This window comes from Sciurus vulgaris, assembly GCF_902686455.1.
Source record: "Sciurus vulgaris genome assembly, chromosome: X".
In the NCBI taxonomy this organism is placed as follows: domain Eukaryota; kingdom Metazoa; phylum Chordata; class Mammalia; order Rodentia; family Sciuridae; genus Sciurus; species Sciurus vulgaris.
This window is the reverse complement of record NC_136471.1, coordinates 4,372,693-4,394,864: the sequence shown is the minus strand read 5'-3', so window position 1 is coordinate 4,394,864 and position 22,172 is coordinate 4,372,693. Positions and strand designations below refer to the sequence as shown.

The window sequence follows — 22,172 nt, the reverse complement described above, 5'->3', positions numbered from 1 at the left end:
TTGCAGTATTTTAAGTAGTCTTTAAATTGCATTGAATTATTTTCTTTTGGACAAATCTCAGAGCAGGTAGGATATTCACAACTATTTGTAAAAAAAAAAAAATGTTTAGAAAGTGGGTGTCTTAGTCTGCTCAGGTTGCCATCACAAAATACCACAGACTGGGGGCTTAAATTATAGACATTTATTTTCTCACAATTCTGGATCTGGAAAGTGCAAGATCCAGCTGTTTGACTTCTAGTGAGGGCTCTCTTCCTGGCTTGCAGATGGCTGCCTTCAGGCTGTGTCCTCACATGAGCTTCTCTCTCTCTCTCTCTCTCTCTCTCTCTCTCTCTCTCTCTCTCTCTCTCTCTCTCTCTCTCTTGCTGGGGATTGAACCCAGAGCCCTGCACATGCTGGACGTACACTCTTACCACTGAGCTATACATCCCAGCCCCTACATGGGTTTCTTGGTGCATGCATGTGAGGGCATAGGATCAAGCTCTCAGGTGTTCCTTTTGTAATAGCACTAATTCAGTGAAACCCACACCCTGTCCTCAGGACCTAATTACCTTCCAAAGTCTCATCTCTATATACCATGACATTGGTAGTTAGGACTTTCACCATGTGAATTTGGGTGGAAGGACACAAACATTCAATCCCTAACACTGGGTTTAACACTTTATTTAATGATTTTAGAAAACAAGAATCTTGCAGGAGGTGGTTTTCCAGTGTCCTGGGAGATTTCCCTTATTTCCTTCCATCCCTCCTCAGTCTGTCAACCTTTTACCCTAGGCTCCCCCATTCTTTGATATCAGATGGTTGCTGGGGCTCCAGGCATGGCATTGTCAAGGCTCAGTGTGATGTTATTAAGAAAGTAGAACTGAATGAGTCTGGGGTGGGTGTGGGTTACTGTCTGCAGGTCTGCCTTTAACAGACCTTTAAGGAAGTGTTCCCTTTATATGTCCTTAGCCAAATCTGGGTCAGAGGTCTATTGTCCATACCCAGAGTAATCATAGACAGAAGGGCTCAGGGTTCCCAAATCTAGTATCAACAAAATCAGGGGAGTGCTGAGACGAGATAAGCCACTGCGTATTTGAACCCGAGCAGAATGAGCGGGGTAATAAATGTAGCTAGGAAACATGGCCTAAATCCCTTTATCATAATTTTCATAGTGGCACTGTAAAATCAACAGAGCTTAAATGTTACTCTTAACATAAACCATAAACCAAAGGCGGAAGTTCCGAAGGTGGCATCGGACACTTGGTTGCCGTACAGATGGCAGGGAAGAGGATTTGCGTGTGGGGAGGGGGTAGAGGGAAGAAGGGAGTGAGGAATAATTGCTAAAATGCATGCAATTGCTCATGCTTCAAGATGGCAAGACCAGGTACACCCACGGAGCCTGGACAGTCCCCACTCAAAAACTTCTTTGGGCACCACAAAATTGAGGAAGAAAATAGTTTTTAACACTTGAATTTCCCCAAACGTGTTTTTTTATACCCCTCATCTCGGTAGTCAACCTGGTTTGATTACAGAGCAAAGCACGTTATGCTTAAAGCGCTTGAAGATTCCCACCCCCTACGCATGTGCCCAGTCTCTCAGGCAGGACGTCTCAGCCCCCAGATCTCAGGTTCCTGGGGGCGGGCGCCAGGTGGGGCCTGGGCGGGGTCGGGGGGACCAGACGCCCGCCCTGCGCACCGCCCTCCTGTCCCGACCCCGCCCCTTCCCCAGCCCCCGCGCGCGCGGCCTTGTGGGTAAAGCGGGGCCGCCAGGTGACAGTTAATGGCGACGGCCGCCTGAGGCGGGCGCCGGAGCCAGGCTGCAGGAGGCGCGTGGCGGAACCTTCCGGGCCGCCGCTCCCGTCCGACTGCAGCTTCCCCGGGGTGGCAGGGGTCCGCCGGGGCTCGGCGCACCATGGATAGGCCAGTGGCGGCGGCCGCGGCGGCGGCGGGCTGCGAGGGCGCTGGGGGCCCGGGCCCGGGGCCGGCGAGTGGCAGGAGGCCCCCTCGGGCGTCTGGGGGCGCCGCTGCCGGCTCCCGGCAACCCAGCGTGGAGACCCTGGACAGGTAAGAGGGGCCCGGGCCGCTCTGACTCCCAGGGGCCTTACCACCCCTCCCGCTTACCGCTCGCCGCCGAGGCGCGGACGGAGGGCCCCTTCACTGTCCCCTTCTCGTCCCAGAAGACCCCCGCTCCCCATCCTGGGCCGCACCCTCGGACCTGTCCCAAGCTGTGCACCTGGCCCACTTCCGCCTTACCAGCCAAGCTCTCCCGGCCCTCTGACGGCCTTCGGAGCTGTCAGACCGCTTCCCTAGATACCTACTAAGGTTCCCTTGGCGACCCCTGGTCTGTACTGCTGGGGCCACGAATCCTCTGGGGCAGTTTCACCACGGCTGTGCTCTTTTGAGTCACCTTGCCTCGTTTTAAGACAAATCCTGCTGCCGCTCCTTGGAGTCTTTGATGTCTGAGTTGGGGACTGTGGGACGGGAGATCCCCTAGGCGTGGGATCTGGTGCAGATGAAGGCAAAGATACCCTGATTTGAAAAACTGGACTGGAAAACTTCCAAACTGCTCATGCGGCAAGAACACAGAATCCTTCAGTTCTTCACACTTCAGCGGGACCCACTCATTGTTTTCTTTAATGCATGAGCTTACAGCTTCTAAGGCAGTTGCAGAACTAAGAGAAATCTGTTAGAAGGATACAAACCCACCCACCATGTCCACCTGGTAAGGTCCACCCCATATTCTGAGGACAAGGGATGGCTTGTCCTGTGGCCTGAACATCTAGTTTGCCCACTTTGTGACCATTTCCCTGATGCTGGAGTGGCTTAGGCAACAGACACTGTTGTGATGTAGCTCAGTTTCAGATGTTCATTCCTGCCTGTCTTAGTCATCCCAGTGTACTGAAGTTTTGGGAGTTTCCAAAGGCACAGGAACAACAGGAAACACTCCCTCACTTTGCTTCTAGCTCAGTGTAATTACAGTATACTTTAATAAATTAATCACCCAAGAGATCAGCTTCACTGAAAACTAATCACAGCTAACACAGACAGCACTTGAAATGGTTAGAACTTCACTTATCTGCAAATATTCAACAATGTTTGAGGTCTCTGCAATTCAGAGAGTAATACAAGATATCTTTTGCTCTCCCACTTACCATTTTGCTGAGAATACAAACCAACAATTGAAATTGAATGTGATTAAGTGCTCTGCTAGAGGTGAACTTGAAAGCATACTCAGGATGGGGCCTGTGACTGAATCATCTAAGGAGCCGAAGGAGCCAAAATGTGTTACCCTAAGATATAACATTCTTATTTCCTTTAAAGCGTTTTTCCCCCCTCCTTTTTCCTTTTTGTACCTAGGGTGCTTAACCACTGAGCCACATCCCCAGCACTTTTTATTTAGAGACTGGATCTTTTGAAGTTACTTAGGGCCTTACTAAGTTGTTGAGGCTAACCTGGAACTCTTGCCTCAGCTTCCCAAGTCACTGGGATTACAGGCATGTGCCACCATGTCTGACTTCTTCAGAGCTTTTTAAGAACTAAAATTGACCAGGCCCCATACCTCTATGAAGTCTGCTTCAGGAGATTTGGGGAAGGCCCAGGAATTATTATTTTCCAAAAGCTCTATAGACTCAGTAGTGATCTCACTGTACTATGGGTACATGGAGATGAGCTACTTGAATTATTTTGCCAGGTCTTTTAGGCTGTAAGTGAGGTTCTTCCAAGGAAACCTGACACTGGAACTGAATAGTGAAAACTGCGTAGAAGTTAGCCAAGGCACAGGGTGGAGAGGGCTTTTTGGCCATGTAACAGAATGTGCATTCATGTAGGTAATACAGGGATGTGGGGACCTGGTAAGTGAGAAGGCCTGTTTCCTGTGGGAAGATAGCCTTCCTAAGGAACTGTGCCATTATCCTGCTATTAGGAATCACTGCATCAGAATCATCTCAAGTGCAAGTGCAGATTCTTGGGCCTCACCCTAAATCTAGTCTATTCACATCTGAGTTAGAAGGATGTTTTTCTCATAATTATACTGGTGGGCCAGTATAATTATTAACATACTTCTTCAAAACTCAGTTTTTTCTTGGTTTGGATAAGAAATTATATGGTCATCCTAGCTTTGAGGACCACAAAAGGATTTCAATCAGGTGAACTATGAGATCCCATTGACATCTTAGAATGATTGCTGTGTAGTGGTGTGGCAAAGGAACTGGAAGTCTAGTCAGTGGATTGTCAAAATGTTTAATCACGTATGCATTTATTCTGCAAATGTGAATGCCTACTCTATGTCCAGTAATGCATTGAGTCTGTGCATATAGCAAGGAACTAACACAAATCTCTGCCCCTAGGGAGAGTATGTTTGTTAGGAGAGAGACAAAAAGGAAGTGAAATATATTCTCTGTTAGATGGTGATAGGTGCTAGGGAGAAAGTAAGTTGGGAAGGGGCTAGGAAGTGTTGGGGTCTGTGCTTTTGGCAGTGGTTGGAATTTTAGGTAGCATGTTTAGAAAAGCCCAACTGAGAAAGGTGACATCTGAGTAATGTCCTGAAACGGGAGGCAGATCCAGCCATATAGATGTCTGGGAAGATAGCATTCTAGGCAGAAGCCTGTGCAGAGGAACTAGGGTGGGAGTTTGAGGGAAATATTCAAGGCCCAGCAAGGAGACAGTAAGAAGGGAACTTGGCAGAGAACTAAGGAATGAGGTCAGAGAGGCCACGGGGTGGAGAGTCTTGGAGGCCATAGGGAGCCACTGGGGACTTCAGAGCAGAGGAGTGACATAATTTGTTATATATTTCAGTAGGCTGTCATGGTGCTGTGTGGACAGTAGGCTGAGGGGGGAAGGAGTCTGTGGAAAGTCATCCATGTATAGCAGAATCAGATTTGGTTGAGCCATGGAATATAGAGGCCTGACTTCCAGGAAATGGCAGCCATATTAGACTGTTCCAGATAGCCTAGGAAATAGGTGGCCCTGTGGGGAAGTGGCTTACCATCTGATTGATATGGTAGTTCCCTGAGCAAATGGCTTCCTAGCTCCACCCCATTTTGTTCCTTACAGAAGAAGCCCTTCCTGGTCAGGGCACACTTTACTTGTGTGACTATGAAATATAGGAGAGGTGGGCTAGTCCATTTTGTTAGAGGCCAGATCTGGTATGGCCCCATCCATCACACCCCATCCCATTTGAGAAGAGTATTGGCTCTTGTGTGTTTATTCATTAGATAGGTTTATTGGTAATTAATTGATTTATTGCCAGCACACCATCCTCCAGCAGTTAACCCTTCCCTCACTCATGTGAGATGTGGCAGGTAGGTGACCATTGTACTAGTCCACATGAAAGGATGACAGCTTAGGGTCATGGAGTAGAGGAGGAGAGAAGTGGTCTGATTCTGTATGTGGTATGAAGAAGACCTGGCAGTGTAAAGCCAGTAAGGTTTGCTGAAGATTGATTGCTGAGTATTAAAGAAGAATCAAGGAGGATTCCAATGTATTCAGCCGTGGGAAAATTGTGTTGCTGAAATGGAGAAGTCTGCAAGCAGGCAGGATTGGGAAAGAGCAGGCTCTCATCTTTGGACATATCAATTATGAAACGCCACTTATATACCCCAGAGAAGATGTCAAAAAGGCAGTTGGTTTACATGACCTTGGAGTTCAGGGGTGGCACCTGGGCTGGAGACCTAAATTGGTGGGTCTTTGACATCTAGATGGGGCTTTGATTCATGAGGCAGGAAGAGAACACAGAATGATGGGGCTCTAGAAAGGGAATGGAGTAGGAATAGGACAGGGAGGATTTTCAAGTTACCTAGAAGGGAAGAGGGACATGATCTACTGAGCATTCAGCTATGTGGGGTTGGTCAGTGAGACCAGGAAAGAACAGGTTGGCAAACCAGAGCCTCCAGCCTGCAAGTGATTGTTGATGCCAGGAGTGTGGAAGGCAGTTGCACAGACTAAAGGGAAGAGAGAAGGAAGAGGAAGTGTGGCCTCCAATCTCAGTTCTGCCATCTCCACAAGCTTCCATTCATGGTTTTCTCTGCAGAGTGATCCCTAGAGTGGAACCTGGCTCTATGGGCTTGGCTTGGCCATGCTTCTTGGAACATGGAACCTTCACCCCTCTTCCTAATACTGTACTTCTTGATAACAAAGCTGCAGTCCTGTGAGAGGATGTGGCTTGTTTAAGGTCACAGAGCTGGCTGGTGACAGATCATGACTGAAATCCAGGCTAGACCATTATACCACTTTGTGTGTGACTGCGCTGGCCAGGACTCTTCCTCTTGTGGGTGACAACACAACTCAGTTGAGCTTAAGCCACAGAGGAGGTATGTTGGTTCACATAACTGCTCCAGATGGGGGGAGATGCCCATGCACATAGGTGGGACCAGGGTTGCAACAGTGCTGTCAGGACTGCCCATCTCTTGTTTCTTTTATTGCCTTGCTTTTTATCTCTGTGGGTTCTTTTAAGAGGTAGAGTTGGTCATGGGTTTCTAGAAGCTTTGGGGAAGATCCACAGAGCTCAGGATCTAAGAGCAAACTTAGGATTGGTGGGGCTGAGTAATTCCCCTATAAGTGGGAGCAGGAGGAAGAAGGGATCAGCCCGTCCCTTTCCTCTCCCCCATAGAATCCCCTGAAGTAAGGGGGCAGGGGTTACAGTTCCTCCATAAAGAGAAGTTTCTAATCAGAAGAATAGGGAAAGGGATGCTGGGCAGATGGTAGCACCAGGTCACTCATGGTCAATAGTTGGGTTTCTACAGTTTTTTTTTTTTTTCCCTGTTTTTGCAATCAGGGATGGGTGCTGACAGAGAAAAAGGCGCAATGACAAAAAATTGGGTAAAAGCAGGCAATAAAGATGACAGCTTTTAAAGGGGAAACAAAAATCCCTCCTTTCCCCTCCTCCCTCTTAGAAATTATGGTATATTCCTCGGGTATCATAGGACTTTCTGCCCAATTAGCAAGTGTTTTTGCTTTTATTTTCAACCACACAGCTAAACCATTGGACTGTTTTAATCAGAAACTGCTTTTTAGATCATTAGGACAGAACAGCATCTTTATTATTTAGCTTATTTACATATTTCCTGGTGATTTCATGTGTTTTTTTCCTTTAATACATGAGTGTGGATTTAATTAGTCATGTGGGTTTTTTCTAAAGATCTAGAATAGTCAGTGAAAGTAAACTTTGCACAGTAAACTTTCATAAGCATCTTTTGCCATCTTGTTTAATTTCTTTGGTTTTGACAAATTAGGAGAGGAACACAGTTTCTGGAGACAATTTGTAATTCTACCACTGCCTAGTTTGCTTATTGTGGTGCTTTAGGTCAGGTGAGCATAGCCCAGCCACTTAGCAGTCATATGACCTTGGACCAAACTGGAGGATAGTTTTTTTTCATCTGTAAAATGGGTCACTTTGACACTGGGTAAGACTACATATGTGGAAATGGCTTCGAACATGATAGAGCATTGAGGAAGTGGAAGATGTCATTTTTTCCACATTGTTATGTTTTCACATAAGGCAGTTGGCTAGCATCTGTGGTACTGGATTTAGCTCAGTAAGCTGATCACTGTCAGTTGTGCCATGTTCTGGAAGGATGACTACTTCCTAACAAAGCATGACACCTCTGTGCCTCCATTTTCTCCTCTCAAAAACCAGTTGGCTAGTCCCTGTTCTGCCTTTTCATCACACAGTGGTTATGGGGCTCTGGCCTAACAACTGGAAACACATCTTTTAAATGTTCTGGCAGAGCACTTAGCAGAAATGCAAGGTATCATTATTACTATACACAAAATGCCATTTTTCTACTCTGTTCTCTTAAAAGTCACAATCAGCTTTCCTCCATTAATAGTTTCTTTGGTTCACTCAAGAGTACACTAGTTTTTAGATTAAAACTGCCAACGTGAAATTGAATTTTTGAAAAACATGCTGCAAGATAAATATCTCACCTAAGAATTTTCTATAAATGGCTACATTAAGAATCTTGCTTCCATACAATTGTAACACCATAAAATTCCATTAAATGTTAGAGAATAGCATGCTTAACACCTAGAATCTTAAAATTTTTGAAAAAAATTTGGTTGGTTCATTTAAAAATGTTCGAGTACCTAATCTTGCTTCCTAGTTTTTAGTCAGTATTTCATTTCTTACAGTAAATGTAGAGATAACCAAATATTTTAACAAAAATTCACTCCTCTAAAATTATGTATATATCTATATTCAGTGCTCTTTTACAGGAGCCTTTGTTTATTTTTTTTAATCATGCTATTTTTTTTAGTCCTACAGGGTCACATGTTGAATGGTGTAAACAGCTTATAGCTGCTACAATTTCTAGTCAGATTTCAGGTTCAGTGACATCAGAAAATGTATCCAGAGATTATAAGGTAAGTGACATTGAGTATTTAATTCATTTTCAGTAAACTAAGCAGCCAAGCGGCTTTGCGGTTTTATTTCAAGTGAGACTTTGACATCTTGATGTTAAACTGGGAATGGGGACAGAGGTTCTCTGTTTTTCAATTGGAAATTTATAAGTTTTACCAGTATCCAGTATATATGGTCATATATTTATAACTGAAAGAAATAACAGTCTTTAGATTATGATCATTCTTTTAAAACTCAAGTTCCATTTTATTAAAAGAAATGCATATATTTTCTTCGTTACTATTCTTTATTTCAAAAAATGTAGATATTCTTAAGCTGACAATTTGTTTTTGTATTTCAGTATTATCTGTGAGTATGCATCATTAATATGTGTAACTAGAATGTAAAAGCAATTACAAAATTCAAAAGAAGGTTGTATGGGCAGCATCATTTTTCAGTCCTTACTAAAGTGAAAAATTGAATTTACTTTAAATTCGCTTGTTCATTTTAATCTCTTCACTTATTCTAACGTTAAGTGTGGTAAGTTCCTTATTAGCAGACACCAGGGCTCCTTTGCTCACCACTGGTTTCCCAGCATAATCCTGGAGCAGAATAGGTACTCAGTAAATACTTATTGAATCAATTAACAAGCCCCAAATCACTTGCTCCATCTTTGTTCATGATGATCATTATGATCTTGCCCCATCATTTTAATGTCAATAAACTATTAACAGGTACACTGAGTGAAACCATGTTTACATTCAGTTTTGGTGTTTATTTGAATTGAGGTTTCAGTTTACCATGATTATTTTTGCCTGCTAGGAAGATGTGATTGATTTTGTATAAGCATGTGCAAAATAAATTTGGTATCCTGGACTCCAATCAGTTAACAGTCTCTCAAAATCATGATCCTTGCCAGACATCAAATCTTACAAATAGTTTAAGAATACAATAAAGATGCTAATTAATTCTTAATTGCCTCAGTTCCTCTTTAGCTCATAACATAGCAAGTACAGAAATTGACTCAAGAGGCCATGTAATTGAGATTTGGCTATGGTGCTGTCTCTTTTTTCATCCAAGCCAGAAGATGCTGTTGAGTATGCCTATCAGGGGAAGGCATAGCAGTGGATTAGTGGAAATTGGATAATCTTCCCATCAGAAGAGTGACAGTATATCCCTTAATAGTGTCCCCTATTACCTGGTTTTCATGTTTTCCCAGAAAAGGGTAGCTGGAGCTCCTGGTCTTCAAAAACTGGCTGGGCAAACACAGTGTCCAGTTGGGAGAAGCATTTGCTGCATCACCAATGCCTGGGTGGCTGGCCACTGAGCATCTGCAGATCAGTTGTCCAATTGCCCCCATCTTACCTGAGAAACTGTCTACTGAAGGAGACGCTCAAGGACCCTTATTAACAGAGGAAAACTCTGACCTTGGGGTGATTTTCTTTATGTGCAATTATGAGATAATTGTAATGTTTTCATTATGGTTGAATAGTTATGTTGTGTGACTTCTGTAAAAGACTGATGTTGACTGTGTGCATAGTTTTCTAAACTATATATTAATAGGTCAAACTGAATCTGTACTTTAGCATGAAGCAACTAAGGTTTATCAATTTTAGTCTATTTACAAATTTTCTGTAACAGAATTAGCTCATATTGGGATGGTGTAACAGATGGTATTAAAAAAAAAAAAGACTGAAAAAAAATTTTGCTCCTGCATCAGATTATAGCTAAAGCCTTTGATGAGTTATTGTAAGACAGCATGTTTTATAACTGTCTCTGTTATATTTGCCCTGTAGCCAAATCTACAAAGTTGATATTAAATTTATAATTTGGAGTTGTTATGCTTCTTCAAAGAGAGTTTTAAAAAAAAATAGCAGAAGCATAAAGTAGTTCTAAATCACAAGGGTAATTATACATGCTCCTTATAAAGCCATTCTTAAAATCAGGGTAACCAAGCTGGGCCTGAGAGCCCTCTGGCTTGGGAGCCATTGCATGACAGTTTCTTGAGTGTTTAAGTTGTAGTCATTAGTTGATAATATTTGAAATTATGTATTATGTAAATTTCATCTTTGAAATACACACTTAACTTGTGGGTTAACTCATTACAGGTTAAACTCAAGTCAAGAATTAAATGGAAACATATGTTTGTGTGGAACAGATCACTTCTATCCTTTTTTGGGGGTTGGTTCTGGGGATTGAACCCTGGGGCACTCAACCACTGAGCCATATCCTCAGCCCTATTTTGTATTTTATTTAGGGACAGGGTCTCACTGAGTTGGTCTCACTGAATTGCTTAATGCCTTGCCAGTTGCTGAGGCTGGCTTTGAACTCGTGATTGTCTTGTGTCAGCCTCCTGAGCCGCAGGGATTACAGGCATGTGCTACCATGCCCGGCCACTTCCATCTTATTTGAAATGGCTGTTGCCTTCTGAGTTGTAGGCTGCTAGGAGAGGTTCTGTATCATCATTGTTTTAGTCAGCTTTTTCGCTGCTGTGACTAAATGACCCAACCAGCACCATTTTAAAGAAGGAAAAGTTTATTTGAGGGCTCACAGTTTCAGAGGTCTTAGTCCATAGAAGGCATAGAAGACCCACTCCATTCCTCCAGGCTCCAGGTGAGGCTGAACATCATGGCTGGAGAGCATGGCAGAGGGAAGCAGCTCACATTTTGATCAGGAAGCAGAGAGAAAGAGAGAGATTCCAGTGGTCAGGTACAGAATATATACCTCATAGCCATGTCCCCAATGAACCACTCACTCCAGCCATACCCCACCTGCCCCCAGTTACCACTCAGCTAATCCCATGAGGGATTAATTCATTGATTAGGTTAAGGCTGTCATAACCCAATCATTTTTTTTCCAAACCTTCTTGCATTGTCCCGCGTGTGAGCTTTTGGGGGACACCTCACATCCAAAACCATAACAATCATCATCATCCTCATTATCACACTCTAGCACATATAAGGATCTACGATTTTATAATACTTTTTTGACATGTCATCTGTTTAAGTCAACAAACAGCCCAGTAGTTTAGCTGTTATTGTAATCATCATTTAACAGATCAGGAAACTGAGGCCTAATGAGGTTAAGTGACTTGCTTAAAGGCACACAGTTTAGCTTGGAATTTGAACCAAAATCATTATTGAAAAGCTAAAGTAATTTAAAATTTTGTTTCCCATCCACTGTTTTTCAAAATGCGGCACTCTTGCCTTCCTGCACCAGTGCTCCCTGGTCCCCACCTGAACTTAGTGAACCAGAATCTCAGGGAAAGGAACTAAGTGTTCCACGTTTCTTGTGTACAATTAAATCAGACAACCTAGGCTTCCTAAGTTTATATCTGTTTAAGTTGGTGATGGGACCAAGCATTTCCAATACATTCCTACACAGTGGAATAATTAACAACTCATGTTTGATGTTGAGAACAATTACTTATTCTTTACTTATATTTTCAATTGTCAGTCAGCCCAGGATCAGATCACCCAAAGTGTGGTAAGAATATCACTGGTATTGTATGAGATGAGTTTGGATGGTGTGTCTATGGATGTATTTTAAGAGCTATGTAATTATTTTATTATATATTAGAAAAAGGAGCCCATCAAGCTTATGATTTAATGGACATTATTGCTTAGAACAAACAAAACATACAAAAAGAGTGGATTTTTATATCAATATATGGACAAATATTAATATCAGTGCAAGTAGTATGAAGACAGAACAAGCCAAACTTGTAGAGTTGGTATTGTGAGTTGACAGAAATTTGGCAATCATTGTCCCAGCTGAAAGAGTAGACAGCTATTAGGTTGAATTGTAGGTCAACTAAATTAATAAATGCATGCTTTAATACCAAGTCATCCTGAAGATTAGTCCAATAAGTGACTATTAGAAGAAATGTAATAAAATATTTTGCTTCCCCCACACCAACTCAGTTATTTTCATTTTCACTATGTTAACAAAGTTAAACACTCTCTCTCTAGAATTTGTTAAACAATATAAGAATAAGATCTGAATGTAATTGTAGATCAGGTGAAATAATATAGTCGCAGATTATAATGAAACATTTCTAGGAACTATTAGTAGAAAGGACACAGTTGATCAAAGCTTCCATTGTTTGGAAAGCAGAACCAGGCCAAGAAGAGGGAGCCTGATGGAGGAGTACAAACAGTACTGGTTAGCTTTGAGACTTTGTATAATCTCTGAGGGTAGTTTCTTTATCTGTAAGGATGAACATTTTTAAGTTAGATTATAAGCCTCTAAATATCTCTGTATCTAGAACATTCTTCAGTTATACTCTGTCCAGAAAGACTTGATTCTGGCCACCTTATGGAAATTAGGACACTACAGATTTAATGTGTTTGTCTTTTGACTCTGTCGCTCTTATCACTGTTCTCTGGTCCTTTGCCCCTCTTTCTTACCTCCTCACCATATACACCCAGAAGCTAGAAGTCTTCTCTAAACATTCTGAAGAAAAAGGAGAAAATGGGAAAGATGTGATACACAAAGTTTAATCACTGAACAAGATAGTACAGTAATTAAATTTTGGATCCTCAACAAAATTTTACAGAAGGAATTTGGAGGGAAGGGGGAAGCAACATATGGGAAAGGTTGCGTTAATCTGGAGCAAGATCTTGGTTAATATTTCTATTTCTTCTTCTCCTTCTCATTCTTTTCCTCCTTCTTTCCTCTCTCTTCCCTCTCCTCCTCCTCCTCCCCTCCTCCTTTCTTCTCCTCCTTCTTTCTTCTTCTTTTTCTTCTTCCTTTTTTATTTTTTTGGCATTGGGGATTGAACCCAAAGTGCTTAACCATTGAGCCACATCCAACGTCCTTTTTCAATTTTTTTTTTGAAATTTTGAGACAGGGTCTTGCTAAGTTGCTCAGGGCCTCATTAAGTTGCTGAAGCTGGCTTTGAACTTAGGATTCTCCTGCCTCAGTCTCCTGAGTTGCTGGCATTACAGGTGTGCATCACCATGCCCAGTAATATTTCTTAAATTGGGTACTAGTCTATGAAAAGGGAAACTTGAGCATGATTTTTTCAGAATCCATAACTAATCCATTGTGTATTGCCTGACCTTGTTACTTATTACATCAGAGGTTGCCAACTCATGTACCACATGTGACAGTTATCAAGCTGGTCAGACACAGGGGAGTCCTGCAGAGAACTGGATAGTGATCATGCCCCACTAAAAGAAATTTTTAAAAAATCCTGCTACTGCTGGTCTGAGCAGTAGACCTCAAGTTTATGACCACTGTAATAGATGAAAAAGTGCTATTCTAACTACCAGGGTCCTTAAGAGAAAGAATTATGTCTTAAAAATGACAAGCCTTGAACTTCTGCTTCTGGAAGGATGGAACAATGAACCTTCTCTTGTTCTTCATACTAAGTACAACTGAAAACCCCAGATGTTATCTATAAAATAAACATAAGAATAGTCTGAAAGACAAAGAGGTGAAAGCAAACTGGTTAGTTACTTTAGGACTCAAGGAATGTCATGGTCTTGAGTGCCTTGACTTTTGTTTTTACCACATAAATCCCAAAGGCATTGCTGAAGAAAACATTGACTCAACAACAACAAAAAATAGCCAATAGGTGCACACAAGAAAAACCAACTCCTCTGATTAAGTAGAGGACCAGGAAAGGTGCAGTCTTGTAAAAAGAAAACTTTACACACTAACCACTGTATTCCAGCAATTCCAGCCAAACCAAAAATATTGCAACCTCATGCCCACCCCACCAGCAAAGCCAGTTGGGGAGACTTGCCATGCTTTCAGGATGCACACCACCCTGCAGGAGTAATGTCACAGGATGCTTAGTGAAGAGTTAGAATTTTCAATACCTCCCATTGATGAGAAGGTTACCTGCTCCACTGTGGTATCAGTGAAGGCCACCTAGGGTTCAGTAATGAGGCATCCTTTCCTTTATCAATCAGAAAGTTTTCTATAGAAGTCTAGCTGGGAGCTAGAACTATTGCCCCTATTCAGCAGCAACAAGGATCATTCTACCTTCTGATGTCAGTGGAGGTCTGAGTGGGGAACCTGGACTCCCACCATGCTTGGGAATAATAAAGCAGTGCACCCCTTCTGCTGGAGCACTGTCAGAGAAGGACAGTTAAAACAAGGTTTAAATAAGACCGAGTCTCATGCATGATACTTGAACTGTCCCAATTCCAATTGATAATTACTTGTCATACCAAGAATGAGGAAGATTGCAAATGTAATGAAAAAAAAAAAAGAGAATCATTGTGGGCTGGGGATGTAGCTCAGTGGTAGACTGTTCACTTAGCATGCACAAGCATGCACCTGGATTCCATCTCCAGCACCATTAAAAACAAAACAAAACAAAACAAAAAAATACCATAGAGTCAACATAGGTCAAAATGGAAATGACCAAGGTGTTAGAATTATGTGCAAAAGATTTTAAAGAAACCATAAAATTTCTTCAATAAGTAATTATAAATATGCTTGAAATAATAAATAGAAAGTGAGAGGGAAGAAGTAGAAAAGTTTCATCAAGGAAATACAAGAGATAAAGAAGAACCAAGTAGAAATTTTAAAATGGGAAGATACAATAACCAAAATAAACTCAATGGATGGATTCAATAAGCAAAATAAAGAGGACAAAGAATCTGTGAACTTGAAAACAGAATAATAGGAATTACCTAGTCTGAATGAAAGGGAGAAATGAGTAGTTCAGGGACCTGTGGAGATATAACAAAAGATCTAACATTTGTGTCATCAAGGGCCCAAAGAACAGAAGGGTGTAGGACTAAAAGTCCCTTGAAGAATTAATGACTAAAAATGTCCCCAAATGTGGCACAAAAGACTATGGATAAAAGAAACCGAGTATACTCCAAAGAGAATTCCCCATCCAAAAAAAAAAAAAAAAATCCACACCAAAATATAACTCAAGCTTCTGTTGGACAGTTAAATATAGTAAAGATGTTACTTTTTCCCAAATTAATATATGGGTCAGTACAACACCAAAATCCTAGAAAGATTTTCTTTGAGATGCAGACAAGATTATTCTGAAATTTATATGGAAAGTCAAAGGAACTAGAATAGCCAGAACAATTTTGAAAAAGAGTAAAGCAGAAGGAATAAATCTACATGATCTCAAGACTGCTACACTGCATGTAAAATTTTGATTAGTATTTATAACAACTCAATATATTGGAAGTGTTATTTAAATGAAAAATATAATTATGCTAATGAGATGTTAGAATTAAGGGAAATATGTCAACAATTATCCTTCTATTAGTTAAATTACAAATGTGCTTATTTCTTTTGTAAGTGGAAATTGGGATGGCATACTTAAGCCAGGATGGAATTGGACACCTCATTTGCCATGTTTCTAAAAGGGCTTTATTCAATCTTTGTTTCAGTCAGGGTTTGACCGAGGCTGTCAGGCAAGGTTCAGGTACAGCTTTTCTCAGAGACCAGGGTTTATTTTGATGATGTTGAAAACTGCATGGGGAAGATTGTTCAGCTAGCTGAGATTTGTATTGACCATTCCTTGGCCTCTGACTCAGACCAGCTGGTAAGCATTTACTTTTAATGGTTGAGGCTTTAGCGAATGTGCTCATTTTTACTCTAGCAAGAACCATCTCCTGACCTAATGGTTCAAACTTCTTTTTAAAAAATTAATTTTGTAGCAATCTGATTGCTAAAGCAATATTATTTTATTGATAAACCTTATACCTAAGACAGAAAGCAGTGGTATTTTTATTCCAACATTATAATCTTTTTAAAAAAGAAATATCTAAGGCATAAGCTGAATGATAATTCATTTATAAGAAACTGATATTTTTAAGCCATGTGTTGTGGCACACACTTATGATCCCAGTCACTTAGGAGGCTCAGGAGGATGATTCTAAGTTTGAGGCCAGCCTCAGCATCTTATCCAGACTCTGTCTCAAAATAAAAAAATAAAAATAGCTGAGGATGTAACTCAGTAGTAAAGCATCCTTGGGTTCAATCCCCACTACAAAAAATGATTTTTTGGCTTAGAAAATCTTATGTGATTAATGCAAAAGATGTTAAAATTTGGAATCAGAGCACTTCTTGCCCTGAATTCCAGTTTTGTAACTGACTAGCTGCTTGTAAAGTTGCTTAACTTTGTTGAGCCTCTATCCTCATCTGCATAATAGTATTGTAGCAGAGGTTGAATGTGTTAAGTAGTGCAACATATGAATGTTATAATAGTGCAACACATGCAAATGCTAATTTACTACATACTGCCACTACAAAAAATTCTATGTGTGAAAACAAATGCAAGAGGAGTATATTGTCCTTGATGAACACCAGTCTACTTTGAGAAACATGATGTGAGCACCTGTTCTGGGTTGGGCTACATGGAATTTAGTCAGGCAGAGACGTGGAAAATTATGGTACAAGTTGGACCATGGTGAGTGTTAAAATAGACATGTAAACAGGTGTGGTGGAAGGAAGAAGGGGGACAGAGCAGGGCATTCTGGGAGCTAAGACTTGAGGGTCGTTGTCAGCACCCTGCAGAAGGGGAACAGATGTCAGTGAGGGCTTGTTGAGGTCAGGAGCAAGAGCACTAAAGCCATCCAGCTTGTGTTTGAGTCCCTGCTCTGCTGTTGCTGGCTTATGGCTAGGGCAAGTTGCCTCATCACAAACTACCTCAGTTTTTGCATTTGTCACATGGGTGGGTGGGTTGGAGGGTTGACAAAACACATGTGAAGCAGTTAGTAGTGTAGCTTAAGCTTTCAACAACTGCTTGGTATCATTTGTAGTACTAATACTGGCTGTGTTGAAAACTTTCTAAGATTCTTTCACACTCTTGGGGGTCTAGGGTTATCAGCTGTTACCTTGTCAAGAATTAAGACAGGAGCCAGATTTAGACCAAAATATCAGCTTTATAAATTGGTGAAAACTGGCTAGGGGGTCTGGCTTAGGTATGTTGCAGAGTAGTCTGCCTCATTCACCCACCATGGTTAAATTACCCAAATGCAGCCATGGACAGTTGTGGGCCTCTCTTGGGGCAAGGCCCACACAAGCGAACACCCTGGGCTGGAGGAGAGCAGGCTGTGCCCTCAGGGTCTCCCTAGCAAACAGATCCTGTAGGGCCAATGTGGAACATGCAGCTCCACTCCAAAATCTGTCTAAAGTGGATGATCAATGGAAGCACTTGCCCTTATGCTTGGAAGTGCCTGGAAGGATGACAGGGAATCCAAGGACAGAGGAAGGGAGGTTTACCACTAACAGAAACTTTCACACACATTTGTTTCTCTTACTTGATTTGGTTAAAGCCATTTATAGAGTTGGTAAGGGCAGGTAAAATTTAGTTAACCTTTGGATGGTATGCTAGCTTTATTGAATAGATCAAAATCACTTTTTTATGCCTTCACATAGGTTCTTGGCATGTGTAGGAGGTGAGGGAGGAATGTGGGCCCTATGGAGATAATTGTGGTACAAGTTTGGGCAGCTGAGACCCATCAACTAATTGTTCTGCCCCGGGCACAATTACCTTAACTGATTTAACCTTCCCAACAGCTGTGAGGGAGATGACTTAGCATCATCATTTTAAAGAAGAGACTAAGCCTCTGAGGGGCTTATGGCTCATCCGAGGTCTTGTAGCCAGTAAGTAAGTGGTGGATTCAAGATTTGACTTGGGCTCACTCTTGTAACCACTGTGTGGGTTTGCCTCCCTGCACCTCACTTTGGGAGATGTTTTCTGAAAGCTTCTAAGGAGGCTTAGATAATCCCACTCCTGGGATTTTAAACTGGTCAGGACCTTGCAGTCATCCCACAACCTCCTCTCATTTTCTTTGTGTAGAAACTGAGACCCAGAAGTTAGACACTGGAATCTTCCCTGGCCTTGATTCAAAAGCACTCCCCTCTCCTCTGACTTCCGTCAGAACTGGACTCAATTTAAATTGTGTGTGCCTGAAATAAGAGTGAACTAGAGAGAAACACAACTGATTTAGTTAGCTTTTCTGCTGCTGTGACGAAAAGACCTGAGAAGAACGTTGAGGAGGAAAAATTTATTTGGGGCTCATGATGTCAGAGTTCTGTCATAGAGAGCCAACTCCATTGCTCTGGGTCTAAGGTGAGGCAGAACATCAAGATGGAAGGGCATGACAACAAGGAATCAGAGAGCTCCACTTACCAGGAACAAAATATATACCCCAAAGGCATGCCCCCAGTGGTTCACCTGCCCCAGCCATACCATACCTGCTTACAGTTACTATCCACATAATCCATTCAAGTGGATCAATGCGCTAATTGGGTTAAGGCTCTCATAACCCAATCATTTCACTCTAAAATTTCTTGCTTTGTTTCACACATGAGATTTTGTGGTAAGCCACCACTGACCTCCTTCTCATACCAAGAACACTGAGGATTTCACTGTAGTAGGTAATGAATGTGAGTTTAAAGGCCAAGTATGCTACCCTTTCCAAATTTCGAAGTTAAGTGTCTCAAACTAATAGTGAAGGTTTGATGTCTTTCATATGTCTTCCATATGTTCTATGTCTTCCATGGAGGAGGCTCGATTGCACTACCTGGTTCCGCAGTGGATATTATTTCCATAAAATAACATTGAATGCTGCTTTTTAGTTTTCAACTTTTACTGTCTATTTACATATAAAGTATCAATTGTGGTTACAGAACAAATGTGAAAATAATTTATCAAGCAGGAGTGGAGGATTGGAGAATGAGAGGGGAAGAGAGGTGGAGGAAAGGGTAGTGGTGTTGGTTTTTTCAGCAAACCTAAAGGGAGATAAGAAATAGCATGTGTACTTTTAAAGGGTCAAAGCAGGGTTTCAGGGCTAAATATAGAGACCCCCTCACCAGGGCAGAAGAGCAGCGTTGTTAGGGGCACAAATCTGGAATCAGTTTAAATACTAGCTATGCTAACTTGAACTTGGGGAGATTACTTAACTATGCCATGGTTTTCTTGTCCAAAAAAATGGACCAATAATAATGTCTTGTTGTTGTGTTGGTTTGGTTTTGTTTTTCGGTCCAATGGTAGTTTTTATCTCACAAGATTGTTTTAAGAATACAATGAGTTTATTTTTTTAAAGTGCTTCAAGGAGTGGCTGGAACACAATAGCCCTGAGTTTATTTTTATGATGCAGCTGCTGCTGAAGGAAAACATGAGAAGAAATAAAAATTAAACTTTGAATCAGCAGAGACTAGGAAGCAGGAAGTAGTAGTTTGAGAAAGTTTATGTTCTTATCTTTTAAAATGGGAAGTCAGTGAATACTGTTTAAAGGTAACAAATCAAGAAAGAGAAGTAGAGCCATTTTGTAGTAATGGAGGAAATAGAAGAATTAAAAATAGGTCTAGTTGAGTGTGGTTGTCTCTGTGGAATGAAGCTCTGGGAGGGGAGACTTTCTATTTCAAGGTGTTTATTACCATAAGTATGTGTTTTTATTTTTTGCTAGCTTTCTTGAGGTGTAGTTAAACCATAAACCTCATGTATTTAAAGTGTACAACTTGATGAGTTTTGACATATGTACACACTCATGAAACCATCATCGCAGTTTAGATAAACATCTACCCCTTCCCCTTTCTCCAAAAAGCCACGTTTTTTAAGCTTCTTTTTTTTTTAGTTATAGATGGATATGATGCCTTTATTTTATTCATTTGTTTGTATGTGGTGCTAGGATCGAACCCAATGCCTCATATGTGCTAAGCAAGCACTCTACCACTGAGCTACAACCCCAGCTCACATTTAAACTTCTTAATCTAAATAGTCTGTTTAGGAACTTTTGGGCTTTAATTCTTTTTGAGATACAGGATCACTCAATTCAGAATACCTTTTTGACTTCACTAGGTATTTTAATGATGATATAGTGATTTTTTAAAGTAGTATATTTGTATTCATGTGATTTTCTTATCACTTCTGAGTTAAACCATAAAGCTAATAACCAGTGGTGATTGTCTCTTTTGATGCTATGCTTTTAATAGAACACCCACTGTTTAGAGGCTAGGATTACAGCCTTTGGAATGGTACACAGAGATAAAGTCTTCCCAAGACTATTACAACTGTTTGTTTTTCAAAACTTCCATCAATTTGTGAGCCATTTCTTCTGACCAGGGTTTTCCAGATGTGTGTGTTGCATATTCAATTAGGAGTCATAGACCACAGGCCCAGGAATAATGTTGCTGAAATCAGTGTCTCAGTTGAATAGTGTGGCTTCCCCTCTAAGATAAGCCATCCATGTCCATCAATGCTGGAGTGCAGAGCAGGCACCCTACTCTCGATGGCATGCCTACATTGAGGAGTTTAATTCTAGAGTCCCAAGTATGAATTGGAAATATTATTTCAATAGAAGTCAGTTTAAACTTTGTGATTACCTCAGTTTTATGATACTGTTAGTTAATACTGTAGCCAAGCTGTGCTCTGGGTCCATTGTGGGAGTTTCTGTGGTTTTGTTTTGTTTTTGTGGTCTGGTTTGAGAGCATAACTGCCTTTTTATGTCATTGCCTCTATGTGGAAAATGCATTCAGTATTCCAAATAGAAACACAAATGGACTTTTCAAACACAGCCTGTTTGAGATAACTCATAACAACACTTGACAGAAGAGGTTTGTATTTACGATAATGTAGTTTGTCTTAGCCTAGGAGTGATGCATTTATTCAAATCATACACGTCTCTGAAAATTATAGGACAAATATATTAGGATTGATTTGATATTGAATGAAACTTGGAGGGCAAATGTGTTAGGATTGATCTTGCTGGTTTTATTTAGAGGATTATGATGTCTCTTAGGGAGTGGGCTGTTGAACCTAACGGCATCTTTTACAGGTCAATAGTAAGATGTCCATGATGATGATGTTCTGTATTTTAACTAACAGGTTTTCAGGAGGCCTGATATAAGGGTAAGGATACTTGGCTTTCGGCAGATGGGCCTCTTCCTTGTGTGTCTATTTAGTGTTCTTTACCTTCTCACTGGTTTTTGAGTCACTCAGATCAATTTGCTGTGCTGTGTTATAGCTTTAAGTGTTCATAGAAATGCTTTATTTGTTACAATGTTTTTATGTGCAGTAAAAGCCAGTGTGTGTGAGGGCAGGATGCTAAAATTGTTACCAGTGTGCACTACTGATGGGTCCTTGTGCTACATGAACTCTGACCAGATGAATGCTCAGGGCAGGGATCTTAAGTCTCCACCTACAGGGGCCTCTTTTAACTTTGCTTACTATGTGATTCATGCTAAGGAATTTAGCACCCCCCCCCACAATAAAATGAAATAAAATGGTCAAATGTTGTCCATCCATTCTAACTAAGTTTTGAGTCATGTTTGTGTTTGCATGTTGAATCAAAAAAGCAGGATATGCTATTCTTTAAAAAATGTAGTAAAATTTGTCCCCATTAGTATTTTTTAAAATATATACACAGATTATAGCTTATATTTTCCTCATGATTTTCCTTCCATTTATTTCAGAATATTCATAAAGCAAGACAAAGATTGGTAATATGCATGCAATTAACTCAGCATCAGACATTGAAAATTAACCTATTGCCATTCAATGAAAACAATGTGAATTTGACAATATATTTATTGACTTTAGTTTAAAATTTTTAATCTTATTGAAGCCAGTGAAGTAGTACAAAAATAATCAGTTGAGTCAAATTCTTTTAATTGGTTTACCTTTTTAATCTTGTTTTCATCATGTTTTCTTTTGTATGTGGTAATCGTTTCTTTCATTGATTCACATTGTTAAATATTAGTGTTTGCCTTTACACTTGCATGGATTTTGAAATGCTGTGTATTTTTTTTGTTTATTCCTTTTTCTGTTTTTTTTAAAAATCTAATCAAAGAATAATTCCATTTCTTTGTATTTCAAAAATGGAAATTTCAAACTGACCACATTTAAAAATTACACCACCTTGATA

General features: G+C 40.8%; 1 protein-coding gene across 9 annotated transcripts in view; it reads left to right on the top strand.

Annotated features, from left to right (window-relative positions):
* Positions 1 to 1,710: 1,710 nt before the first annotated feature.
* Positions 1,711 to 22,172, top strand: part of MTMR1 (myotubularin related protein 1) — a 75,037-nt gene continuing 54,575 nt past the window's right edge. For 3 of the 9 annotated variants that reach the window (XM_079124299.1, XM_079124297.1, XM_079124295.1), the window contains exons 1-4: positions 1,712 to 2,042; positions 8,231 to 8,336; positions 21,134 to 21,157; positions 21,721 to 21,747. In XM_079124299.1, the coding sequence (XP_078980425.1) occupies positions 1,891 to 2,042; positions 8,231 to 8,336; positions 21,134 to 21,157; positions 21,721 to 21,747 (309 nt within the window). In that variant the 5' untranslated portion in view covers positions 1,712 to 1,890. Of the gene's footprint in view, positions 2,043 to 8,230; positions 8,337 to 9,532; positions 9,747 to 21,133; positions 21,158 to 21,720; positions 21,748 to 22,172 lie in introns of those variants that run through there. The other 6 variants (XM_079124300.1, XM_079124298.1, XM_079124303.1 and 3 more) reach the window with 5 other exon arrangements.